Genomic DNA, 21,668 nt, shown 5'->3' on the forward strand with positions numbered 1-21,668 from the left:
CACCCTTTGAAAGCACTACCCCGTGTAGGACAGTTAGTAACAGCTTAAATCTGCCAGCTGGGCTAGATGGTTGCTTGGAACACGCTTAGCCGCACTGAAATTGCTGAAATACAATAGTAAAAGCACGACACACGGGCAGTCCGAACACATCGGTTGTTACCCAGCGTTTGCGGTGCCCATCAGAGCAAAGCTACTAGTATGCCCGTACTTGCTATTCGGTCGTTCGATAGCCAGTACCTCGGAATACATGTATACGAGACAGAGGCAGAATGATTGAAGGCGTTGCTAACCGATTTCGAGCGTCTGGGAGAAGACCTCCTCCGAAGCGGGCCCAGCGCCCTTGCCATTGAACGCTTGTACCACGACGCTGTACCGCGTACTTCGTCGCAGGTCTGTGATCTCGCACTGCTGCAGCGCAGACGTGGACGAGCTCTGCAGGGTCTTGTACGCGAAGGACTCCTTGCCGTCCCGAACGCGGTAGCCGACATAGTAGCCCTGGACTAAGCCGTTGGAATCTTCGTCCAAGGGTGGCTGGAAAGCACATGTGTGTAATATAGGTATATTACACAGGGTATCTCAGCAAACTTCAGCGAGGATTTAAAAATGTACCTCGGCACTCTAAAAATCACGCCAGTGGTATGCTTTCCTCGCGGCTTTTCATGATAACGACAAACAGACACAGCCCTTATAGCTTGCGCTGGCGTAAATCCACAGCCAGTGCCTGCACAAACTGCTTTGGTTACTTTTTTGTTTGGGCGGGGGGGGGGGGGGGGGGGGGGGGGGGGGAGGAGTGGAGGCGGGGGGGCGGGGATGGAAGAGTACTTCGATCAAACAAAATAAAGGCACTAGTTCTCACATGCTTATCTTTTTTAAGTTCCACGATTTCACTCTTTTTTCGTTTCTATTGCAACACAGTTGGTTTGCGACTCACGCATTCTTAGCTGGTAAGATTGCCTTAAGCTCCTTTGACGTGTCGGGCACATGTTACTGTGACAATATATTTTTTTATCGGAACACCAATGTAAAAGTCAGAATAAAAGGGTGATGACTTTCGTTTGCAAATTATTTTAGCCCACACGTCATATATATATATATACATATATTTGGCTCCATTTATTCGTGGCACTGTGGCGCATCAGTGGTGCATCAGTGGTGCATCAGTGCTGCATCATTCCTACCTCTTCTGTCTCTACCTGCAATTTCCTTCGTATGCTGTAAATGCTGTCCTTTATGGCAAACGAATGAGTATAGCTTTATGCACTTTTAAACAAGAAACCACTGCCCTGCAAATGCGCAGAATCCGTACGTAGTTTCGTGGAATAAAGTTGCGTGGAATGAATAAAGCGTAAACTCGTAAGTAGTGCCTTTTGATTCCTCTTACATGCACAGCTCGCGATCCACAGCTTTAATCAGGTTAATGTTCTGCCCAAAACAGCCACCGTTTTCTTTTTATGGCCTGCCTGTCTTCTATGAACCCTTACATAGCTCCTTTGTGACGCATTACTCTCAGGGTTAAATAAACGACTTTTGCAATGCAGTCAAAACCGCATCATGAAAGAGCAGAATAAATATGTCGGCACCTACACTGCGTTTAAGTTGATTGAAATGTGTAGTGAGATGTGGCGGACAGTGTGCTAGTTTAAATTATAGATTATTTGTAAATATGGTTTGCTTTATCAACTGAAGCTGATGTCTTGTTGCCTGCAGTACTCTGCAGTTCCTCAGCAGACAAGGGTGCACAGAAGCGAGGGGCTCATTACGACATATACATAGAGAAGCCGACATTCACCGAAAGTAAGAGATCCACAGGGGAATAGTTTTTATTTTTTTATATGTGAGGTGTTGATCAGTGAGGAAGTAGCAGTGAAACCATTTTATATCTGAAAGAGTATTGGCTAGAATGTAGAACCACATGCCGTCAATGGGATGTGGTTGCTTTTTCTTCTACCTTGCAATCAGTTATCTTTCAGGTTTGAAATACTGCCAAATCTGATTCTATTTCGATTCCGGCTACGCAACTGCGCAAAATGTGTAGCACGGATAGATCGTGATCAGTCCTTATACCGGTACCGGTGCAGTGGCGCAGCGGTTAAGCGATCCGCCATTGCTCCGGCAGGTGGCTATTTAAAAAAAAAATGGCAGTGGCTTAGCTCAGCTAAGCCAGAATATACTTAGCGAAAGCAGTTTCGTCTAATGACATTTCGGTAGCGACGTCGCATTTCGGCTGGCGAAGGGAACGGAGGCGAGCGCAACGACGAGTCAAGCGGTATGACGCCATACCAAACGGCGGCGACGGCTCCGCGGCGAGGCGCGCGGTGTGACGTCATGCCAGATGGCGCGGCGAGCGCGCGGCAACGGTTTAAGGTCGGTCTCTGTGCCTCCTCGGAGCACCGCCACAGCGAAATCGCAAGTTCGTGGCCAATGTAGCTTTCGCGACAATATAGCCACCGATGGGCTTTGTGAGACCCAGTTTGCTCTTCCCGAGCAATGAGGGAAAGACGAGCTCCCGCAAGCCTAATTTCTGCACAGATAGTTGTTCGAAAGGCTGTATACTTGCTCTGTAGGCCTGCTTACGTCTGAGCCATTTGCTTCTTAGATATTTTCATTTTTGATGAGTAATTCTTTGTAAAGCGTCTCTTTCTTCTCTCCCCTACAAATGGAGACGGTTGGCAGGTTGGAGTTTTCGCCTTCATGGCCTCCTAACCCAGGCAGCGCCGGTAATCGGGCCAATACTGCAAATGGACGGTTTCACTCAGGTCGTTTGTACGCCTTTGCAAATGTGTTTCCAATATTGGGCCAATTATCCGTGCTGCTTGGGAATGCTATCGCATTAAAATAATTCCCCTGTGCTTTGCTCAGTTTAGGCGACTTGTTTGCTTCCTTGTACAGTTCCTGGTAATTCGACGTCTAAGTGTGCCACTTGGTTTACAGCTACCCAGCGTCATTTTTCTCAAGTTTTCTGTGTTGTCTGAAATAAGATCCACTAGACTGCTTAGTCCTGCACAAATCACAACCACGACTTACCTTCCAGGTAATACGTAGACTCCGGGATCCGGTTGGTGTCACTTTAATATCTCTCGGGGCGCCGCTGGGAGCTGCAATCGGTACGTTTACATAGCAAATATCTCATTAGTTTATCAAATCTGCATATAATAATTAAATACTAAGGGAGACCATGGCACAACTTTACAGCGAATTTCTCTTTGCGAAATAAAAGACATCACGAGCTGCTCCATAGGCATCATGTTTTAATAGTTCTGTTCCTCCTTTTAAAGACTATTGATTTCTGATTAGATAGATCTTTATTCGAAGCATAAACACATACGTGAGGGGAAGGGCAAAAGACATACATAGCCTGGCGCGGCCCATCCCCACTAGTGCACTTGACACAGCAACACAATGATTGTACACAGTTGTAGAACATGTGCAATTTCCACATACTAAATTACAAATATTCCAATTGTAAATTACCAATACATGCTAAGTTGAGGAATTTAAAAAATAAATCAACTAATTTGCTAATCCTTGCTATTCTTGTACTGTGTGTTCAGAAGTGTCGAACTTAACTTTTTGTGAATTTTTTCTGTTGTATAAAGTCTCAGTGGCACATTCAGGTAACCACTCGAGGTTCCCAAGCCAGAATCGAATCTGACGAATTAGCGGGGTATCTAGGTGTCCCGAAGGTAGGATTATTTTCTATTTAATTTTTTTTTTCCTGTCGGCATTTTGTTAGTCGTATTGATCGGCAGCTGTGGAACAGTGAGAAAAAACGGTGTCAACTGCTCTGTCTTCTTGTACCATCTATGAAGACAGACCGTGGCATCAAACACGTACCTTCTTCGTCGGTGCTGACGATGAGCACGTCACTGTGGTCGCTGAGACCAACGCCGTTCTCAGCTCTGAGCCGAAACTCGTAGGTCGTCTTGGGGCGCAGTCCAGTCACTACGTGTGACGACTCAGTCGACTCGATGGCCTTCACGTGAGAGTCGCGCTCCCAGGAACCTGCGAGGGGTCTGCGTCGAGCTCAGCAGTCACCGCGAATATTCTATCACGCGCCTCGAATGTCGGGGAAGGAAGGTGCCGAATGTTGCGAAGAAAGTTTCTTTTTTTTTTTTTGCGATGCGTGAAGAAGGTTGTTTCCTATCTTGCCACTGCATGCTCGGCTAGTGAGTTTTATTTTGTGTGTTAGCAAAGAGCTGTGAGGGCTGCGTTGATTCCAGAGGAACCGCTACGAATACGATCCTAAAACTAACGTATCTATTTAATCGTATTCATTACGTCCAAAGAAAGCTTATTTCTATACAGTGCGCTTCTACGACTTCGCTCTATGAGAAGGAAATACGTGACTACTCAACTTTTTGTAACAGGAGGAAGAAGGAAAGAGAAGCATTATTTGGAGAAGCGGTAGAGACTGGTTTCATGAACTTTTTTCGTCTTATGTTTCAACTCGGTGCCCTCGCATGCACTCTGTTCTTTTCTTCGCCACAAACGCTGCCTACCGTCTCTGGTCTTGTGTGCGAGCAGGTACTTGAAGACTGGGCTGTTTCCGGAGTAGGGCGGAGACCAGGAAAGCGTCACAGATCGACTGGTTGTTTGCGTGGCCTGCAGGCCTAGTGGTTTGTCCGGTGGTTCTGCAAATGAGTGTATAAGTGAGGGCCTCGTGCTTATACTCAAACGCAACGCTTGGCGCGTGTATTGTTACCCTCGTTAAATAAGAAGTATTGCCATCAGCTTATTTGTTCCGGAGATAAGTGTGAATTAATGAATTCCTTTTTACAGAAATAGAAGACATTCGTAGCTTGTGATTCACCGTCGTTCTCGATGATCAGGATTAATCATGCATTACTCGGTCGCATCGAGCTCGAGGACGACGATTAGCTCTGCCGAATAGTAGCGGCCAATTAGCTATAAGTACGTCATCTTAAGTCTTGCGAAGCAGTTTGGAGTTTATGGGCGGAATATTTTCGAACAACAGCGTGCAATATGTATTGGGAATTCTTAAAATGGGGAGGATGGGAGACGCGCTGTTCAGGCCCGCGTTACCGTTGTATTAAGTTTGGAAAGCTATTTAAAAGAAAAGTTGAGGACTCTCCCGTCGCAGTGTTATTCTGCAGTACAGCAGTATGAAGCCTAATATTGCCTCCAAGGCAATATTAGGCTTTGAGGATCATTGAGAACAGCTACGTAGGGAAGTACGGTGCACTTTCATGTCCAGCATTCTTGAAAAAAAAACTTTGTATATAAAAAAACTGTAACATACTTGTGCAGAAATATTAAGGATAATGGTCCATTCATCCGATACGTAGCAAAGCCTTTCTTTTGTAATGTTTCCATCGCCCGCATTGAGCAGTTAAGACTACCATAGAAAACCAATGAGGAATTCTTTTGACGGTAACAAAAACATTAGTAGCAAAAAAAGCAAGCCTGCCGATTGAAGATCTGCAAATATATTGATTTTATAGTGAAATCTTACAATATATGAAAAAAAAATTCGTTTATAAACTTTTTCCCGTTCAGTGGTTTTTACTCTATTAGAAGTGATTTTAAATTTCGTCGCCTTCTATCCACCGCACAAATAAAAAGCACGGCGTATTGGGCTAGTTGAATAACGTACATCTTGCATATTTAGGCCAGCTAAAACGAAGGGCCGTGTCTATTCCTCACCGCCCTTTGTATTTGTTGCGCTGAATCTGCAAGATCTACCTTATAAATTTTTCCGTGTTTATATATCCTCTCTATAGTTCATTTAGCCCTGGTACTTGAGCTCCTTCTTTCAGTGAGTTTTTTTTTCTCGGCCGCGTGATACTTTACGTTCCTGCCATTCAGTGAGGCAATTACGGAGTCCGTGACTACTAACGTTCCTTTTTCTTCCGTCAACCAGCCACCACTACTACTACTATCTCTTCTACAGAACCTCTTAAGAGAGATAAATTCTGCACATAAGACGGAGTGATTCAAGCTAGCCAGCAATAGTTCAGTGGCTAGCCACAACAGTTCCACTCCTTTAGAATTCATAGTGGCATAAAGTCAAAAATGCGCATTACAGTGGCGCGGCACTATAGTGAGAAACGGTACAGACATTTCCCCTCGGATATAATGCATCTTTGGTCCTGACGTATGCTCACCACCTATTTACGAACTGCTGCAGTATTTTTTTTGCATTTGTAATTGCATTGTAATTTATGATTTTTAATTGCTTTCACCTAATGTGAGCCGTGCCCTTCGTGCGTTAAAATGGAAGCATTGGAGGATAGGAAGCTTAGTGGAACACTGTGCCCTTACGCGTTTTAAGGTCATGGCGACGTTGGAATTATTAAAACGCCAGGAAGGGTCACCTTATGATTACCGTATTTTCCGGTGTATAAGACGCACCCTTGCATAGGACGCACCAGCAAGATTTCTGAAAAAAAAAAAAAAACCGCGTCTTATACACCGGAAAATACGGTATTATTTTCACAGTGATCACCTATGTATAGGACCAACTGGCAGCGCAGATGAGTGAAATCACCATGCGACAATAATGGACACACACACGGACCCACCCTGGACGACCACCTGGAAGTTGGTGTCGTCCCTGCCGTAGGCGTTCTCCGCGTAGCAGCTGAAGAGGGAAGAGTCCCTGCGGTCGACGCTCGGGATGCGCACCACGTACTCCAGGGCCTCGTCGCCGGGCTTCTCCTCCACCACGTACCTGCAGCAGAGGGTTTGAAAGGGCAGGCTTTGGTTTAATATATAGGGAGTTCGTTGCCTTCAAAATGAGCTTACTGAGAGGCATGAGCGCAACATTATGTAAATAGCATCTGAGCCGGACGCAGGCATGCAGTATACAGGTTGCATTATCGTCAATACGCATGCCAGCCTAAATTGAAGCAATGTACAGTCATGGACAAAAGTTTGTGGGATGTGGATACGGGGAAAAATTTATTGCGGCGAGGTTAGCCACAGCAAGTGAACTAAATACAGAGAAGAGGGACGAGACATGCGGTCTCCATCTGCTATCAGAATACCACCTGAGTGCCTGGCGAAGCAACTCAGTAATAAATTTTTTTCCGCGAATCTGCATCCTGCAGACTTTTGTTCATAACTGTAGGTTATACGCTTCAGTTAAAGACAGGAGTGCTTTTTGTGGGTTTCTTGTTCTGCGTTTGTACAGCCAGCCCTGCCATTCCACTTGGCTATTTATTGTTGCGAATACATTCATGTTTGCTTCAACGCTATGTATATGTGGCGTTTTCTTTTTGTGCAGTCACTGGCCACTAAACAGAAAATAATCAGTAGAAAGCAATAACGCTTAATCTTGCATGGTCCGTGGTCTATACTTGTTGCAGCGTATACATGGAAAGCCATGGACAGTGTAGTAGTGCACGTGAATTTGCCTTAATGGCGCACTTTTAGAAAATTTCTGGTTTGGGTACATTTTAGCGTTGGTAGGCAGTGAATTTAAGATGTAGCCGGGCCGAAAATTCCTGCAATCAGATACCCGTGACTATCACCGCGTGAATTTGTCATTAACCGCCTCCGAAGGAAAGTATTTCATAGAAAAAAGTAGCACAAAAGCTTCGGAATTATGCTAAAGAGAGAAAGTAAAATTAAGTTGGAGGAAATGTGGAGGTTGGCCAGCGGAAACGTGACTCTGTCCCGCTGGTCCACTCGGTAAAAAGGAGATGGGAAGGAAAGGGAGAGGCAGGCTGCCAATGGAGGGTGGTGATGATGCCAGGATACAATGATTGAACGAGGTGACCCGGACAATCGTGGTGTCACGCGCATACTGACCGACACTCGTCTCTTGTGAAGATTCAACGCGTGGCATACACAGTCCATGTCTTGCACATACACTGACGCATATCCCTTGCACATTCTTCAGAGATCGGCCCCCAGGAAAACACACAGCTTAGCACATTTTAGTACGGTCATGTACCTTCAAACACCGCAAAGAATTTACAAAAGACAATATTGTGGCTGTGTCGCGAACTAGGAGGATGTACTGCTCACCTGGGTTCCATCTCTGGGCTGAAGGCGTGTCTGTCCCGTGTCCAAGTCACCGTAATGGGTGGCTCACCGACGGCGCGACAAGTGAGGGCAACGTTGTCGCCGCGACGCACCGTGAGGGCCTGAAACTTTCGCTCGAAGTGCGCCGCCACTGCAGAGGGAACAAAAGGAAAAGAACGGGGGCATCACTGCAATAAGCGTCTCTCGAAGCACGGGCTGTCCCTCCACAACATAGTCCCGTGTACAACGCGGTTACGCGCTTCCGCTAAACGATCCTCGACATTGTTGAGTAAGTACACGAACGGATGCAGTTCATTCATTTCGTTTCCGTTGTCTTTGTCTTTGCTGGGGAACCGAAACAAGCTCTCCTTTAATCATGAAAATTGCCCTGGATAAGGGTGCTTCACGAACTATGTTGGCCTAAGGCGGTTTTTTTTAAGCAAGCGAAGAGCGCAGAGATGAAAGGTACAATAGTTGGCTATTTTCCGCTTCCTTCAACTCGAATTGTCTCTACCGTTCTCTCTTGTCTTCCTCCCGGAGGGATGCTCCGCCAATTGCGGTCATATGTAGAGGTCCCATGGTAACACTACTTTCGAAACTACGCTGACTTAATTGCTGCCGGTGGTCTATTTTGCCCGTTGAATATGCTAGCTCGCAGTGCATCAGAGGACTTTGGGGACCACAGTGGCGCTCCCAACCAGGACGGGCCAACAGCATGTGTGATGCGCAAATTTAGATGCTCGGTTTCTTCCCGCACAGCTTGCTCCTTCTGCTATAACTGTGCAAACAGCGAGACCCTGTGGATCTCTGCGCGTTGAAACACGCACCGTGCACGTCCAACTTGACGACGGTGGAGATGCCGGGCCCGACGCCGTTCAGAGCCTGACACATGTAGTGGCCGGCATCGCTGGTGTCCGCTTCGCGTATGCTGAGCGATCCGTTCTCGAGGATCTGCACGTTGGCGTTGCTGATGATCACCGAGAAGTCACGGCTTTCCTCCGAGCCTGAAAGGCGACGTGAAAGGAAACGAAAGAACACGTGGGTTTATCGTGACATGATGAAAAGTATTGCGGGTTCAGAAAAAGCTCAAGAACGAAGATAGCTCACGGTGTTCTTTCTTCCACCGAATTACCGGCACCGGGAAGCCATCCGCCTGGCAGTCAAAGCTCACTGCTTGACCCATGATGGCCGCCTTGTCCACTGGCTCGTGACTCCATGCGGGAGCAACTGCGTAGAGCCAAGAGCTGCTTCCACTAAAGTTGTTCTCAACATCCCTGGCAATGACTAGCGCCTGAAGCGCACTGCTCCCATATATGCTAGTTCACGAGTACTGTCTCCATGTCGCCACGATTTGAAAAGAGTGAGTCGTGCACCAAATATGTCATCACTGTTAGCCCCTGTGAAGTGCACCAGGTGATTACATTTAAATTCTGACGGCATGCCTTGAATCGTAATGAGAAAAATGTTGTTTGTGAATTAGACTGCACTTAACCTGCATGTTTGTAGTGGAAGTCTAGCAGAAACCAAGACGGATTTGTCACCTTATACCTTTGTTCTTCAGAATGTATCTGTGTGCATGCATGCCACTGCAAAGCAGCGCTTTAGACTCACGCACCGGAGAAGCTTTAAGTATGTACAGCCTTCGTGAAAGCGTAAATAAGGGATTGGAATGTGGCAATGTGTCTATACACATCTACTTCAAGTTTAGTTTAATCGCACGCTCACCGCGAACAACCATGGGCGCAGTGTAGTTGGCCGAGGCTGCCGGGTTGGAGGCGACGCAGGTGTAGTTGCCCGAGTGCATGCGGCGCACTCCGGTGAAGGAGAGGAAGGAGGTGTAGTCGTTGGCCTTGGCCACCGAGGCCTCCAGGGCGGGGTCCAGCTGCCGGCCGTCCTTGAACCACTCGATGGTGATGGGCAGGTCGCCCTCCGAGATGATGCAGGCGGCACCCGCACGCTTCCCTTCCGTCAGGTCGTCCGGAAAACTGAACGGGCTCACCCCAGGAGGGGCTGCAGTAGAAGTATGGTGATGCCCCTAATGTAATGCCCTACCCAGGGCTCTTAAAGGACAGTTAATTATGATTATAATGATGATGATGATAATAAAACATCCTCTGGTGAAAATATCGAATCTAGAATATCCAGCCGCTAGGCCGTGCTGGATACCTTATTCCACATTTTTAACAAGAGGAACAAGATCAATTGTTTCTCATACACGCAATGTAAAAAATGGAGTCGTCCGACTGTAATTTCTATATTGGTTTATGGTTTACGGGGGTTTAACGTCCCAAAACGACGGAGGGTATGAAAGACGCCGTAGTGAAGGGCTCTGGAAATTTCGAACACCTGGGGTTCTTTAACGTGCACTGACATCGCACAGCACGCGGGCCTCTAGAATTTCGTCTCCATCAAAATTCGACCGCCGCGGCCGGTTTCCAACTTGTTTCTCTCGGGTCAGCAGCCGAGCGCCATAACCACTGACCCAGAGCAGCGGCGTAATTTCTAATTGTTTCCCTGATAAGTCTAAGATCCACCACGGTCGCTCAGTGGTTATGGTGCTCGGCTGCTGACCCGAAAGACGCGGGTTTGATCCCGGCCGCGGCGGTCGCATTTCGATGGAGAGGAAATGCTGGACGCCTGTGTGCTGCGCGATGTCTGTGTACGTTAAAGATTCCCAGATGGTTGAAATTATCCGGCGCCGTCCACTACGGCGTCTCTCATTGAGAGTGGCCCTTTTCTGGCGGCATAAATTTGCAATATTGAAAGGGCAGAGGGTATAAAAGCAGAAAGAAGAGCAATCTTTGAATAAGATGTGACTTATGCACGTTGCGAGCTGATACTTTTATTTACTTAATTACTTTCACACTCTGCAGCCTCGCTAAAGGCTACGGGAAAAGGATACAAAAAACAACAACGCAAAAACACAACGGTAACGATCAGCAGCGTAACAGATACCGGGAAACCGCAACTAAACGAAGGTAAGAACGCATCAGCTACAAATTGGAGGATCTGAGAATGTCTTCAAAGGCAGAGCTCGGGTAGGACCCGGATGGGTTTTCGAATTTTCTATAGTGCTCCCCCCCCAAAAAAAAAAAAAAAATAAAAACTTGCACCCCAGCGAGTATTTCACCTGCAACTGAAGCTAATGCAAGTTCCAGTGTTCAAAACAAATTAACCAACCTTTCAGTGATGCGTTCGCTATTGAAAAATGTCTGTAGGTTTGAATCGGTTCAGAAAATAGGATTCTGGAACGTGAAACGCTTGGTCTGGTTTTATAGGGTCTACGTTACAAAGCGACTAAGGGTATGAGGGACGCCGTAGTCTAAAGTTCCACCACCTGGGGTTTTTACACGTACTACAGTACACGGGCCTTTAGCATTTCGCCCCTATATGCATGGTTTACGGTTTATGGGGGTGAAGCGGTCACCCCCATAAACCGCGTCATCCCCATAAAAATCATGCGACGCAGTCACATGATTTTGCGCGACACCCTGGGCTCTTTATAACTTGCCATCACAGCCGAAGCTTTCGGGGCACTAATGTACTTCGTACAAGCAAGCAAGCTCAGACACAGCGTCTGGCATTAACACCCCTATTCATGCCTTCACTGGCCCTAGGAGTTGGTTTATAAAGAGCTGAACGCTTCATTTCTGGCCACGGCCACTTTAGACGAGTAAAGGTGGTTGGAGCCACTTAATGATGGCCGAAGAAGACACCAATAGAGCAAAAAGCGTGCCTTTGTCGTGAATGGCCTGGGCGTAATGCCAGTGAGGCAGCTGAGTACGAAGCATTTACGGCACATCGCTTTCATTTCGACAGCTTTCGGGCGCTGCTCAGCCGCACACAAAGAAGCAGTGTGCCGTGAGTGTGACCATTAGAGAGAGAGGCGGAGGCGTGGCGCCTCCTAACGACGGGCGAGGACGTGCCGAGATGACAAATGGTGACCGCTCGGACAGGCGAGTCGCGCTCCCCCCGAGCTGGCGGCGACTTCTTCCTTCCATTAGCCGCTTCCGAACAGACCCAACCTTCGGAGACTCCTCGACGAGTCTGTTTTTTTCTTTTTCACGCCTCCCAGTCGCCCACTCCTCTCACGTTAGGATTAGTAAAGCCAACTCCCCGCCCATCGGAAAACGCTTGGGCTTAGCTCGCATGCAGGACTTTACTTCAAGCAAGGCTTTACTTCAATCGTTCAGCCAAACGCCTTTTGTTTTAGGGCAACGATTCCTGCTAGGACGAATTGCGGGCGTTATATTGAACGCATTAGTTGAAATAAAGGTTATAACGTGTTCCATGCAAAGTCATAAAGAGGTCGTTGGGTTCCCTTGGGTACTTAGAAGAAGCAAATCTTATGAACTGCAGCTCGTTCACAAGTATATAGGTTTTCATCGTTTCGTCACGCAAAAATTGCTGTAATTTTTTTTCGAGCTTCTCTTTGTCCATTGCATTAGTCTTCCCTTCAGTACCTCCCGTTCATGGCAAGGCCACATGTGAAATTATAGACAGTACAGAAAAAATTCACAAGTATACCTCATTCTAAAATGTGTTAGCAATGCGATATTATTAGCTGCTGCTGATGCCTTTACCGAAAATGACTTCACTTATAGTCTGGTGACGTCACTTCCGTGCAGCCAATGGGCGAATTTTATAACCGGCCCCTCATTTTGTAAAATAAGTCTGATGGTGGTAGTAACAGTACGACCAGGAACAAAAACTGTAGCTGTAGAAGTACGCGGTGTTCTTAACCGGCTTTAGCAAGGGTATAGAGCCCTATAGTAGTGGAACGAAGAGTGTTACGGTGGCGTTGGTAATGAGGTGATAAACACTTTTAGCGAGGCTTGCGGTGTTAGTAGCAGCGGCGGTAACAGTGGCTGCAGTATTACCAGCAGTGGCATAAAGTAGCGTGGACAGTCAATAATGAGAGTATTAACCGAGACAAAAGCAGGGTCTGCACAATAAACTCACTCATAACGTGGACGGCGAGCTGCCCCTTGGCCGTATTGCCTTCCGGGTCCCGAGCGACACACGCGTACCAGCCGCTGTCAGAGCTGCGCTGCACTTCGGACACCACCAGGGAGCCGTTGGGAAAGCTCCGCTGCCGGTGGTTCTGGGGAAGTGAGCGGCCGTCTGCGTGCACACGGAGATGGCAAGATCAACACAACTCATGGCACAGTCCCAACAGTTTTGTTATTTGATTCACTGCGGAAAATCCTACCACAAATTATTCCGGAGCCCTCAAATGCGGTACTCCTTTCTTCCTTCTTTCACTCCCTCCTCTATCCCTTTCCCTTACGGCGTGGTTCAGGTGTCCACCGATAAAGTGAGGCAGTTACTGCGTTACTTCCTTTTCTCAAAGACCAAAACCCTGCACCAAAGAGGAAAAGATCACTCCCTTAGTAAAGAGTTCAGTGCACTATAAGAACAAGGGCGCTGAAATGTTTTTCGCTCATGGCTTCGTCTAGCTACTCTTCCTGCATTACGAAGCTCACCCCCCCCCCCCCCCCCCCCGCCCTTCGCACGGCATTACCGCTCTCGGCTGAAACGCATGGTCTCCTTTCAGAAGCTCTCCGCAGTGCGGCGTCCGGCAAGAGGCGAAGGTGGCGGACCTGGCTCTATGACTCAGTATGGTAGGAGTCATGGAAAGTTGCCGTATTTGCTCGCATATAACAAACGCGCTCAGACGATAAATGCATTATCTACGTTCGTCACTAAAATTTGGAAAAATTTAATTGACCACACTGTAAAATTTATCCCCCGTAGTAAACGTACCTCCAAAATTAGCACCTTTTTCTTTTATAAGAATTGCGTTTGTTACGGGAGTAAATGCGGTCATCCTCAATCAATATAATAATTTATGTCCTGGCCGCTTAACCATTCCTTGAAAGATTTGTTGGTTGGTTTTCACGCTCATTATTGTACATTATTTGACCAAATTAGGGCTTTATGTCATCATATAAAAGGAAAAAAAAGAAGCGATGTGTAGTAAAGAGCGCTGGTATTTTAAAAACATCTTCTACTATGAAAAAAAATTATTCGACATTATTAACTAACCTGTACTGTAAGATTAGATTGTATTTTTTAACTAATGCACTCATTCACTGTTTCTGCACTTATCTTGTTTGTATATTTTTTTCTATTTGTTCCTTGTTATTCTTCCCATCATATATATTTTATATCCTTCTGAAGTGTCGTGCTTGCTGCCATGTTGTTCGGGGAGACGGGGCCAGTCAAGCTGCCCTTGACGCAGCTTTTATCCCGTCAACCTCGCCACACCTCGTACATGCCCTGTACTTGTTGTGGGAAATAAACTGAAACTGAACTGAAACTGAAAACTAGTGAAGAAGCTATAAGACGAAGATGAAAGGTATTTTTTTAAGGCGTCGAAGTAAAGAAAGAATTAAAATTGTAACAGAAAAAAAGACTACTTGTCTACCAGACCCAATAGTGACTAAATAAAATTCTTTTTATTCTTACCGAAGGTTCTGCACAAGGTAAGTGCGTTGTAGGTGCGTAGTCGGATGCAATAACTGTCGATCAAATTCTTAACTACTCTAAATAAGAAGGGACACGCGAGTCACATTCACTGCTAGGCCGAGCCAAAGCAGTGAGCCGCTCATCGAGGAGCGAAATACATGACAAAGTGTCCCACGTTGCTTGGACGTGTAAACGATAAAGACGTGCACATTCGATCGCTTGTTAATGACTCGGGAAGGGACGAAGTGAGAAAGGTTCTGTCGGCGATGTACTACCGTGACACTACGCGTCATTAGAGACGCGGACGATAATACGCCGTCTGGTCTGGCAAGCGCAATGGAAATGACACTGAACCGCACAGGACTGCTGCCGTAGCACAGGCGATCCAAGTAATGAAGGACTGTACTAGAAGAATTAGTCATCCACCAATTTAGAAGGACAACAAAAGGGCCGCAATCAAACGTAATACGTGACTGAGTCGTTTCAACGTACTGCATAAATTTGGAGCTGAAAGTAAATGCCCGAGGCAACACTGATATCGTTCTTCTGTCGATTTTTCCTTTTCATTATTTCGGACGGAACTCGAGCGCGAAAACATCCAGGGCCAGTGAAGTGGCAATAATATAGAATGATATAAAGTTTGGTACTTTATATTCCGGTAGTGGCCGATTAAAGTACGGCAGTGAGCTCATCTACCAAAGTAAATTTGACGCCCCATTTAACACCTCGTCGTTTTTTTCACGGCGTCGAAAATATTACACTCTGAAATAACGGCCACCGGCGGCCGGATAATGAAGCGGTTTTTGGCAATTTCCTCGTAGATTCCTTCATTTGAACGTGGCTAGATTCTTGACCAAGGGCACATTATGCTGTGGCTCGAAGGGAGCATGACTTTGAAGGGGCATCAAGTTCACCTTTTTGTAGTGTTTTTATCGGATCGTCATGCATAGTGGTTGGTGTCGCATTGTATTATCACTTTCACAGAATAGACGGGAAACCATAGGTTTGAAAGCTGGCATACTTGATACACCGCGTTTGAAAAACGGTACCATAACTTTTGGAGGCGCTGATGTGAACCAGAACAATGCCAGCACTTGACCAGATAGTGCCAGGGCCCTTGCTCCGGTTCGGTCTAAACATAATTCGGCGAAGTGGACTTTGCATAGTCGGCTGCCTGGAGAATGTTTCCACCTGTTCTTTCCTAAATTTATCCCGCAGTGATGGTATAACTTGGGCTTAGAGCGCGGGAACGTGCATCACAATAAATGGCAGTGTTGGCGACGCTAGCGTAACGGGACGACAAAGCTGAGCAGACAAGGCGCCATACCGTACTGTGTGTAGCGACGTCCTGTCCTCTGCTATGTCGTCCCGTTGCAAAGCAAAGGACACGTCTTCCTAAAACATCTTTCCGAAGACTTTGCTGATCGCCTAATGCAGTTGACGGCGCAACAGTTAGGCACTGTCGCGGAAAAAGATGAGAACAACGAAGAGAGGAAATGCCAAGGGAAAAACAAAAGCTGAAACTGAAAAACAGTGCTGATTCCCAATTTCGTCCACTGCCAATTGCTGACTTGCGGAACGTGGTCGCTTACTTCCAGTCGCTTCACTTTCGGGCACCCGACGAGCCATGCGCTCCCTAGTGGATATCAGTGATTCTACCTTGCCCCCTAGATGATAGATTGCTTGTAACAGGCTTCATGGCGCTTGATGCTGTGCTTCAAAAAGAGGAGCGGTAAAGCCCCTGCCTATAGTAATATGTTCCAGACAAGTAACTCGCCGTTGAGTGAATTTAGTGTTGACTAAAACAACTGCTACTAAACCGAGAATCGCGCACCCATACGAGGGCAACGAAGCGTCCACAATTTGTAGCGTCATGAGGCATAAGTCAAGAGTGCCAGGAAGTGGCAGCGAGTAAAGTGGGCGGATGATATTAGGAAGTTTGCGGGGATAATGTGGCAGCAGATGGCATATGAAGGGTCCTCACTGAGTGGTGTGGGAGCGACTTTTGTCCAGAAGTGTGCGTGGTTAGGCTGACGATGATAATGATCAATGCTTATTTGCATGTGCCGTCTTCACAGCCATGAGGAAAAGAAAAGTATTACATCGTGACCACTTGATCATGTAACACGCTATAGCACCAAGTCATAGCTGCTCGGTGCCACATTGACTCGCTGACACCGGAATCAATAGCACGTGTTCTAAAAAAAATTCATAACGCACATTAAACTAGCTGTATAAGTGGGTATCACTCAGTCGCGAACTGGAGCGCTAAAAGCTGACTACGCAAAGTGCGCAGAAAAACTCGCGGTAGAAAACGAATACAATTAGTCTAAGTAGTTTAAAAGAACTTCTTGCTGGGCTAGTTGGTGCATGGTTGTTCTTAAAGACGAGTTGCGCGCATGTAAAAGACAGACACAGGAAGAACAGATGGATACGGAATTTAGTTCTTTCCACCTTCGTGTGTTCTTTCTGTGTCTGTCTTTTATGTGTGCGCAACTCTTGAGAGCTATTACGGCCGCACCGACGCAGATCGCGTATCTATCTCTGCAGTTCCCGGGATCTTTTTGTCACACTCACATTTAAGTCTCCTGCCATTCCGGGCTTGTAGAAGCACGAACGGGCAATATTCCTTTCTGTATCGAGTTCTTGGGCGCGTGTACAGCCCCGAGGTTCATATAACAATGTCTGGAAATTTATCGAACTTGGGAATGACGTTAATTTCAGTTTTGGGCGGTTATTAAAGATGGCTGTGGAAAATGCACTAGTTCAGGCTCATGTACACCGTGCGGAAGCGTCTACTCGCCTTTCTGCCACACGATGCTCTGTATGGGGTGTCCGGCGACGGCGCAGTGTAGCCGCATGGTCCTCCCCGCGAGCGCTGTTACGTTGGCCATGGGGCGCACCAGGGGCCGGCCCAGCACGTTGAGCCGCGCCGAGTGCGAAGCCCGGCCGACGCCGTTGCGCGCCACGCACGAGTAGAGGCCGCCGTCCTCCACCCGCACGCCGGTCAGGTTCACGTAGCTGTGCACCAGCCTGTTTCCAAAGAAAACGGGAAGATGGCGTGAAGAGTCTGAGCCAGTACGCTGGCTTATGTTAGGGTCTGATAAAAGTAGTTTTGAAAGGGTGGAGATACTTCTTAAAGGGAGACTGAGAGTACTTTCACCCAGCTATTGGTCTTAGTATAAACTGATTGTCGGGATCTTTCTAGGTATGTTAATGATAGTGCGGCAACAAAAAAAAAAACGCATATATGGCTGAGAAAAATTAATTTTTAATTTTTGCTGCCACTACATCCAAACCCGTGACGACCACATAGTGAAGGACTCCGTGACCACCGTTTTGAAGTGAACGGCGGTGTAGCGCTGCCTCTGGGATGCACGAAGAAAATTTAGCGTCGACGCACGCAGTTAACTTTCGGAATCGGCCGGAGGTGGCGACACCTGTTTTTTTTTTTTTTTGGTCGTTTCGAGCTTTTGAAAGCTCTGTTTTCGCGAGAGCGGTCGCTTTGTCGTTAGAACACCGTTGTCAAGCGATGGAGGACGAGAAAAATGTCACAAATCAAACAAAGGATGACTGTATTGAATATCAAAAGCTGTTGGATGTGAATACTGCATGTATGCATGGCGCGCATCCATTGCGCACGCTTATGAAAGACTGTCAGGACTAGTGACTACAACTCAGAAGAGCGCAGCCACTGCGTGGGACATGCTGTCACATATCTAGTATGTCCTCCGCTTCCCTAAGGCAATCACTTCAAATTTTTTTTTGCCGTCGTTACATTTTTTATCCCCTTTTAGCTCAAAATATTATGCAGTTTACTCAAAAATATGAAGTTCTAATTAAATAAGGATTAGCATAACACTGAAAGAACAGGTAAAAAAGATATTGCTTCGTAGCTTCAGAATTTGATAACTTTCTGCTTGTAACTGTACAAAAGATCACGGCGTACTGGCGCTCATAAAAAGAGATATAAAATTGAACATAAGACCACCTTTACACAATGGCGGTTGGGACTCGCTACGTTTGTGCGGTTGCTGTTTCGTCCCTCGTGTAATGTTTGATAAATTAGGTGATCACTTTTTTTAGTTACGGAGCCTGCAGTTTATTAGTCAGCAGGGATGTTTTATGAGCCGTTACTGCACGACCAGGCAATGAGGAAGTGAATGCAAGGATTCGTTTTGAGCGCTGCTCAGCACAGTGCTTCTGGTTATGTCGAGGTGGTTTTAATCACTATTTAATTAAGGTGTAATGCAAACACGATATTCTGTTTTAAACCATTAGAACTGGCGTTACCTTAACTTCAAGCAAAATGCAATCCGATGAACAATTAGCACGAAAACATGTGCAGGATCTCCAAAGGCACCGGTATATTTCATGATGCGCTATAAATATCTTATAGGCTGCTCGAGGGAACGATTCTTTGTGCTTAAATATTAAGTTATTGGTTTGTACAGCCGAAATGAAGCTCGTATTTGTACTTTCTTTTACCGAAACTGTGCAGAAGTCTATCCTGAAACTTGGAAAATAGGCATAGACAGATATGTATTGCGAAATGAAGCGCTTACCTCTCGCCGCTTACGTAGTCGCCGATGCGCACGTGGTAGTGTTCGGGTACGGGCGCTCCGTCCAGAGACCACGTGACCTGGGGCAGGGGGTTCCCCGACGCCGAGCACCTGAGAGACACACTGCTGCCAGGCCGCACCTGACGCTCTGTGAACAGGTGCTCCAGGACAGGAGCATCCTCTGCGAGCAGAAAACACGACGCTTGCCAGGACTCTATCTGCTACCACGAGGAAGCGAGTACAATTAATTGGCCCCAGTAGCAGGCACTCAAAAGCTATATCCGTCACCAACACGAGCCAGAATCATAACGAGAGCCAGTAATCAACATGAACAACCTACCCAGATGAGCTTTTTGGCGCAATGCACATTGGTGGAATCCGCCAGCGATGCTATAGTGCGTCGCCTTATATAAGCGAGAGGAATTTCCCTAGGCTCATCGTCTTTCGGAAGGCAATGAAGCAAAATAACAAACGGTGAAATTGGTTTAGTGGTTTAATAATTTAACTTTCTCTGATTCGAGGAGACTGTCGCTGTGTGGAAAAATGTGCTACGATTTCGCAGCAGGATTGGCTAGGGGCTTTGCCACGGTGGTCTTTGCCTTCGGCTAAGATCACTTTACCATCGGCCTGCTCGGCGATATGTCCGGCGCTGGGGCTGCTATTCATGGTCAGGACAAGGCTTCCCGTGCCCCAATGATGGCGCTGTAATCGCCGACCACTGTACGGGACCTTTTTTGTACTGTTTGTGCCGCAGTCTTTTTACTTACGTTCTTCAGTTTCTTCTAATTTTCTTTTCTCCTTCGCATTTAAACCACTTCATTCCTTTCCCTCGGCGCAGGGTAGAAAATATGTTTCTTGTACTAGTTAATATTCCCACCTTTCCTTCTACTTCTCCTCCTACTCCTCTCGAAAATTAACCAGGCAACGTTGTTCATTTCGATTAGCCCTGTGGTAGAGCATTTTTGGGACCCCTTAACCTCTAATTGTGTGTACGGTAGGAGAACTTTCGTCCTCACTTTTAGATACCTTCTGGTCTTCATAGGCGCCAAGAGGGATCCAATAATGGCTGAGAAGCAAACTCTGTTAGTTGCTTACTTTTGACAAACACAGTTTGTATGCGGGCAGGGCTACCGTCGTGAGCTCGTGCTTTAGTGTACTGCAATCACAGTGAGGTTCAACTCCCTGGCTCCCGGTTCTTTTCGCAAGAAAATGACGTATTAATAAAGAAGAAAAGAAACGAAACGATATCGGGTCTGAAGCATCTGAACTGAGCTCTTACACTCGCCTGTGCGAATTTATTATAAGCCTGACGATAAATAGACTATTCAAAAGATTGCCATTGGCAAACATTGGCATATAGTAACTAAAGCTAAGGCAGGCTAAGGGACCTAAAAATTTGTCCATTGTAAGGGGCACTGAGCAGAGCTTCTGCATGCAATGTTCATAGTACGCACGCTCGTTGGCATATGCAGGGCACTCAAGCAAGATATGCTCCACAGTTTCTATCGCGGCACAGTTGTCACAGTGCGGACTGTCCATTTGTCTAAAACGGTATCGTAAGCCGTTTGTATATGCAGCATTAAGACGAAGTCGATGATAAAGTGTTTCCAGATGTCGAGGAATTCTGGGTGATAGTTTTGATCTAAGATGTGGGTCGATTGAGTGAAGAAATTGGTACTGATATGTCGGCAAACTCCAAAGCCGATACATTTCTTCGGAAGCAAAACTTTTGGCCACCTGGAACGCATCAGATTTCGTAAAAAAAGTTCTAATGTGTCTCCGATGTTGGTGGCCCTTACGGGCCGCTTCATCTGCTTTTTCATTAGCCTGAATGCCACAGTGAGCAGGTACCCACTGAAATGTTATGCAGTGGCCTGCGGCAATAGCTAAATGATGTAGATATCCGATGTCCAGGGAAACTGGCTGGTGATTCGTTTTCTTCAGCAGGTTGGCCAGGATCTGAAGAGATGCTTTCGAATCGGTGAAGATAACCCAATGGTCGGCGGTTCGGCGCAGGATGTAAGAAACAGCTTCCTTAATGCCGTGAAGCTCAGCTGTCGTAGAGGATGTCCTCCGCTGCAGCCGGTAAGAAAGGGCATGGCCTATTGAGGGCACATAAAGGCCACATGAAGAGGTTTCTTTAGTAGTTGAACCATCGGTGAAGATATGGGTGTGCTGCCTATATTCCTCCGTTAAGTAGGCGAGAGTAGTTTGCAGAAGAGCTGCATGTGGCATGCGGCTCTTTGCATTCACACCTGGAACAAACTTCTTCACCTTTAGAGGAGAGAGTGTCCATGGAGGAAAGGTCAGAGGTAGTAGTTTCTGTGGCTGATTAATAGTAGGGATGGGCAGGAGCTGCACTGCCTGGCCAAAGCTAGAGTTGCTGTGAGTTAGGTGGACACGGTGCAGGAAGTGCTTCTTCCCTTGAAGAACATGGCGGAGATGGGTACGCATAGTTTCCTGGGCGGCAATCACCTCTAGTGGGAGACATCCTGCCTCCGCTACTGTTCCTGATGCAGAGGAACCCTTTGGGAGGCCAAGGCATATTCGCAGGCAGTTGTTCCGTGCGGCAACGAGAGACTTATTGTTTGATGTAGATAATCTTTGAAACACTGGTAGACAGTAGCACAAGGTTCCTTCAACGTA

General features: G+C 46.8%; 1 protein-coding gene across 2 annotated transcripts in view; it reads right to left on the bottom strand.

Annotated features, from left to right (window-relative positions):
* Positions 1–21,668, bottom strand: part of LOC149371337 (cell adhesion molecule Dscam1-like) — a 188,608-nt gene that overhangs the window by 17,579 nt on the left and 149,361 nt on the right. For both annotated transcript variants that reach the window (XM_089565380.1, XM_089565368.1), the window contains exons 7-18: positions 19,026–19,203; positions 17,264–17,493; positions 12,952–13,113; positions 9,715–9,999; positions 9,097–9,216; positions 8,817–8,993; positions 7,993–8,140; positions 6,543–6,691; positions 4,500–4,631; positions 3,835–4,002; positions 3,025–3,095; positions 291–531 (exon numbers count right to left, since the gene is read on the bottom strand). In XM_089565380.1, coding sequence (XP_089421506.1) covers positions 291–531; positions 3,025–3,095; positions 3,835–4,002; positions 4,500–4,631; positions 6,543–6,691; positions 7,993–8,140; positions 8,817–8,993; positions 9,097–9,216; positions 9,715–9,999; positions 12,952–13,113; positions 17,264–17,493; positions 19,026–19,203 — 2,061 coding nt within the window. The remainder of the gene's footprint in view (positions 1–290; positions 532–3,024; positions 3,096–3,834; positions 4,003–4,499; positions 4,632–6,542; positions 6,692–7,992; positions 8,141–8,816; positions 8,994–9,096; positions 9,217–9,714; positions 10,000–12,951; positions 13,114–17,263; positions 17,494–19,025; positions 19,204–21,668) is intronic.

This window comes from Amblyomma mixtum, chromosome 1 (genome assembly GCF_055824585.1).
Source record: "Amblyomma mixtum isolate Tamu chromosome 1, ASM5582458v1, whole genome shotgun sequence".
In the NCBI taxonomy this organism is placed as follows: domain Eukaryota; kingdom Metazoa; phylum Arthropoda; class Arachnida; order Ixodida; family Ixodidae; genus Amblyomma; species Amblyomma mixtum.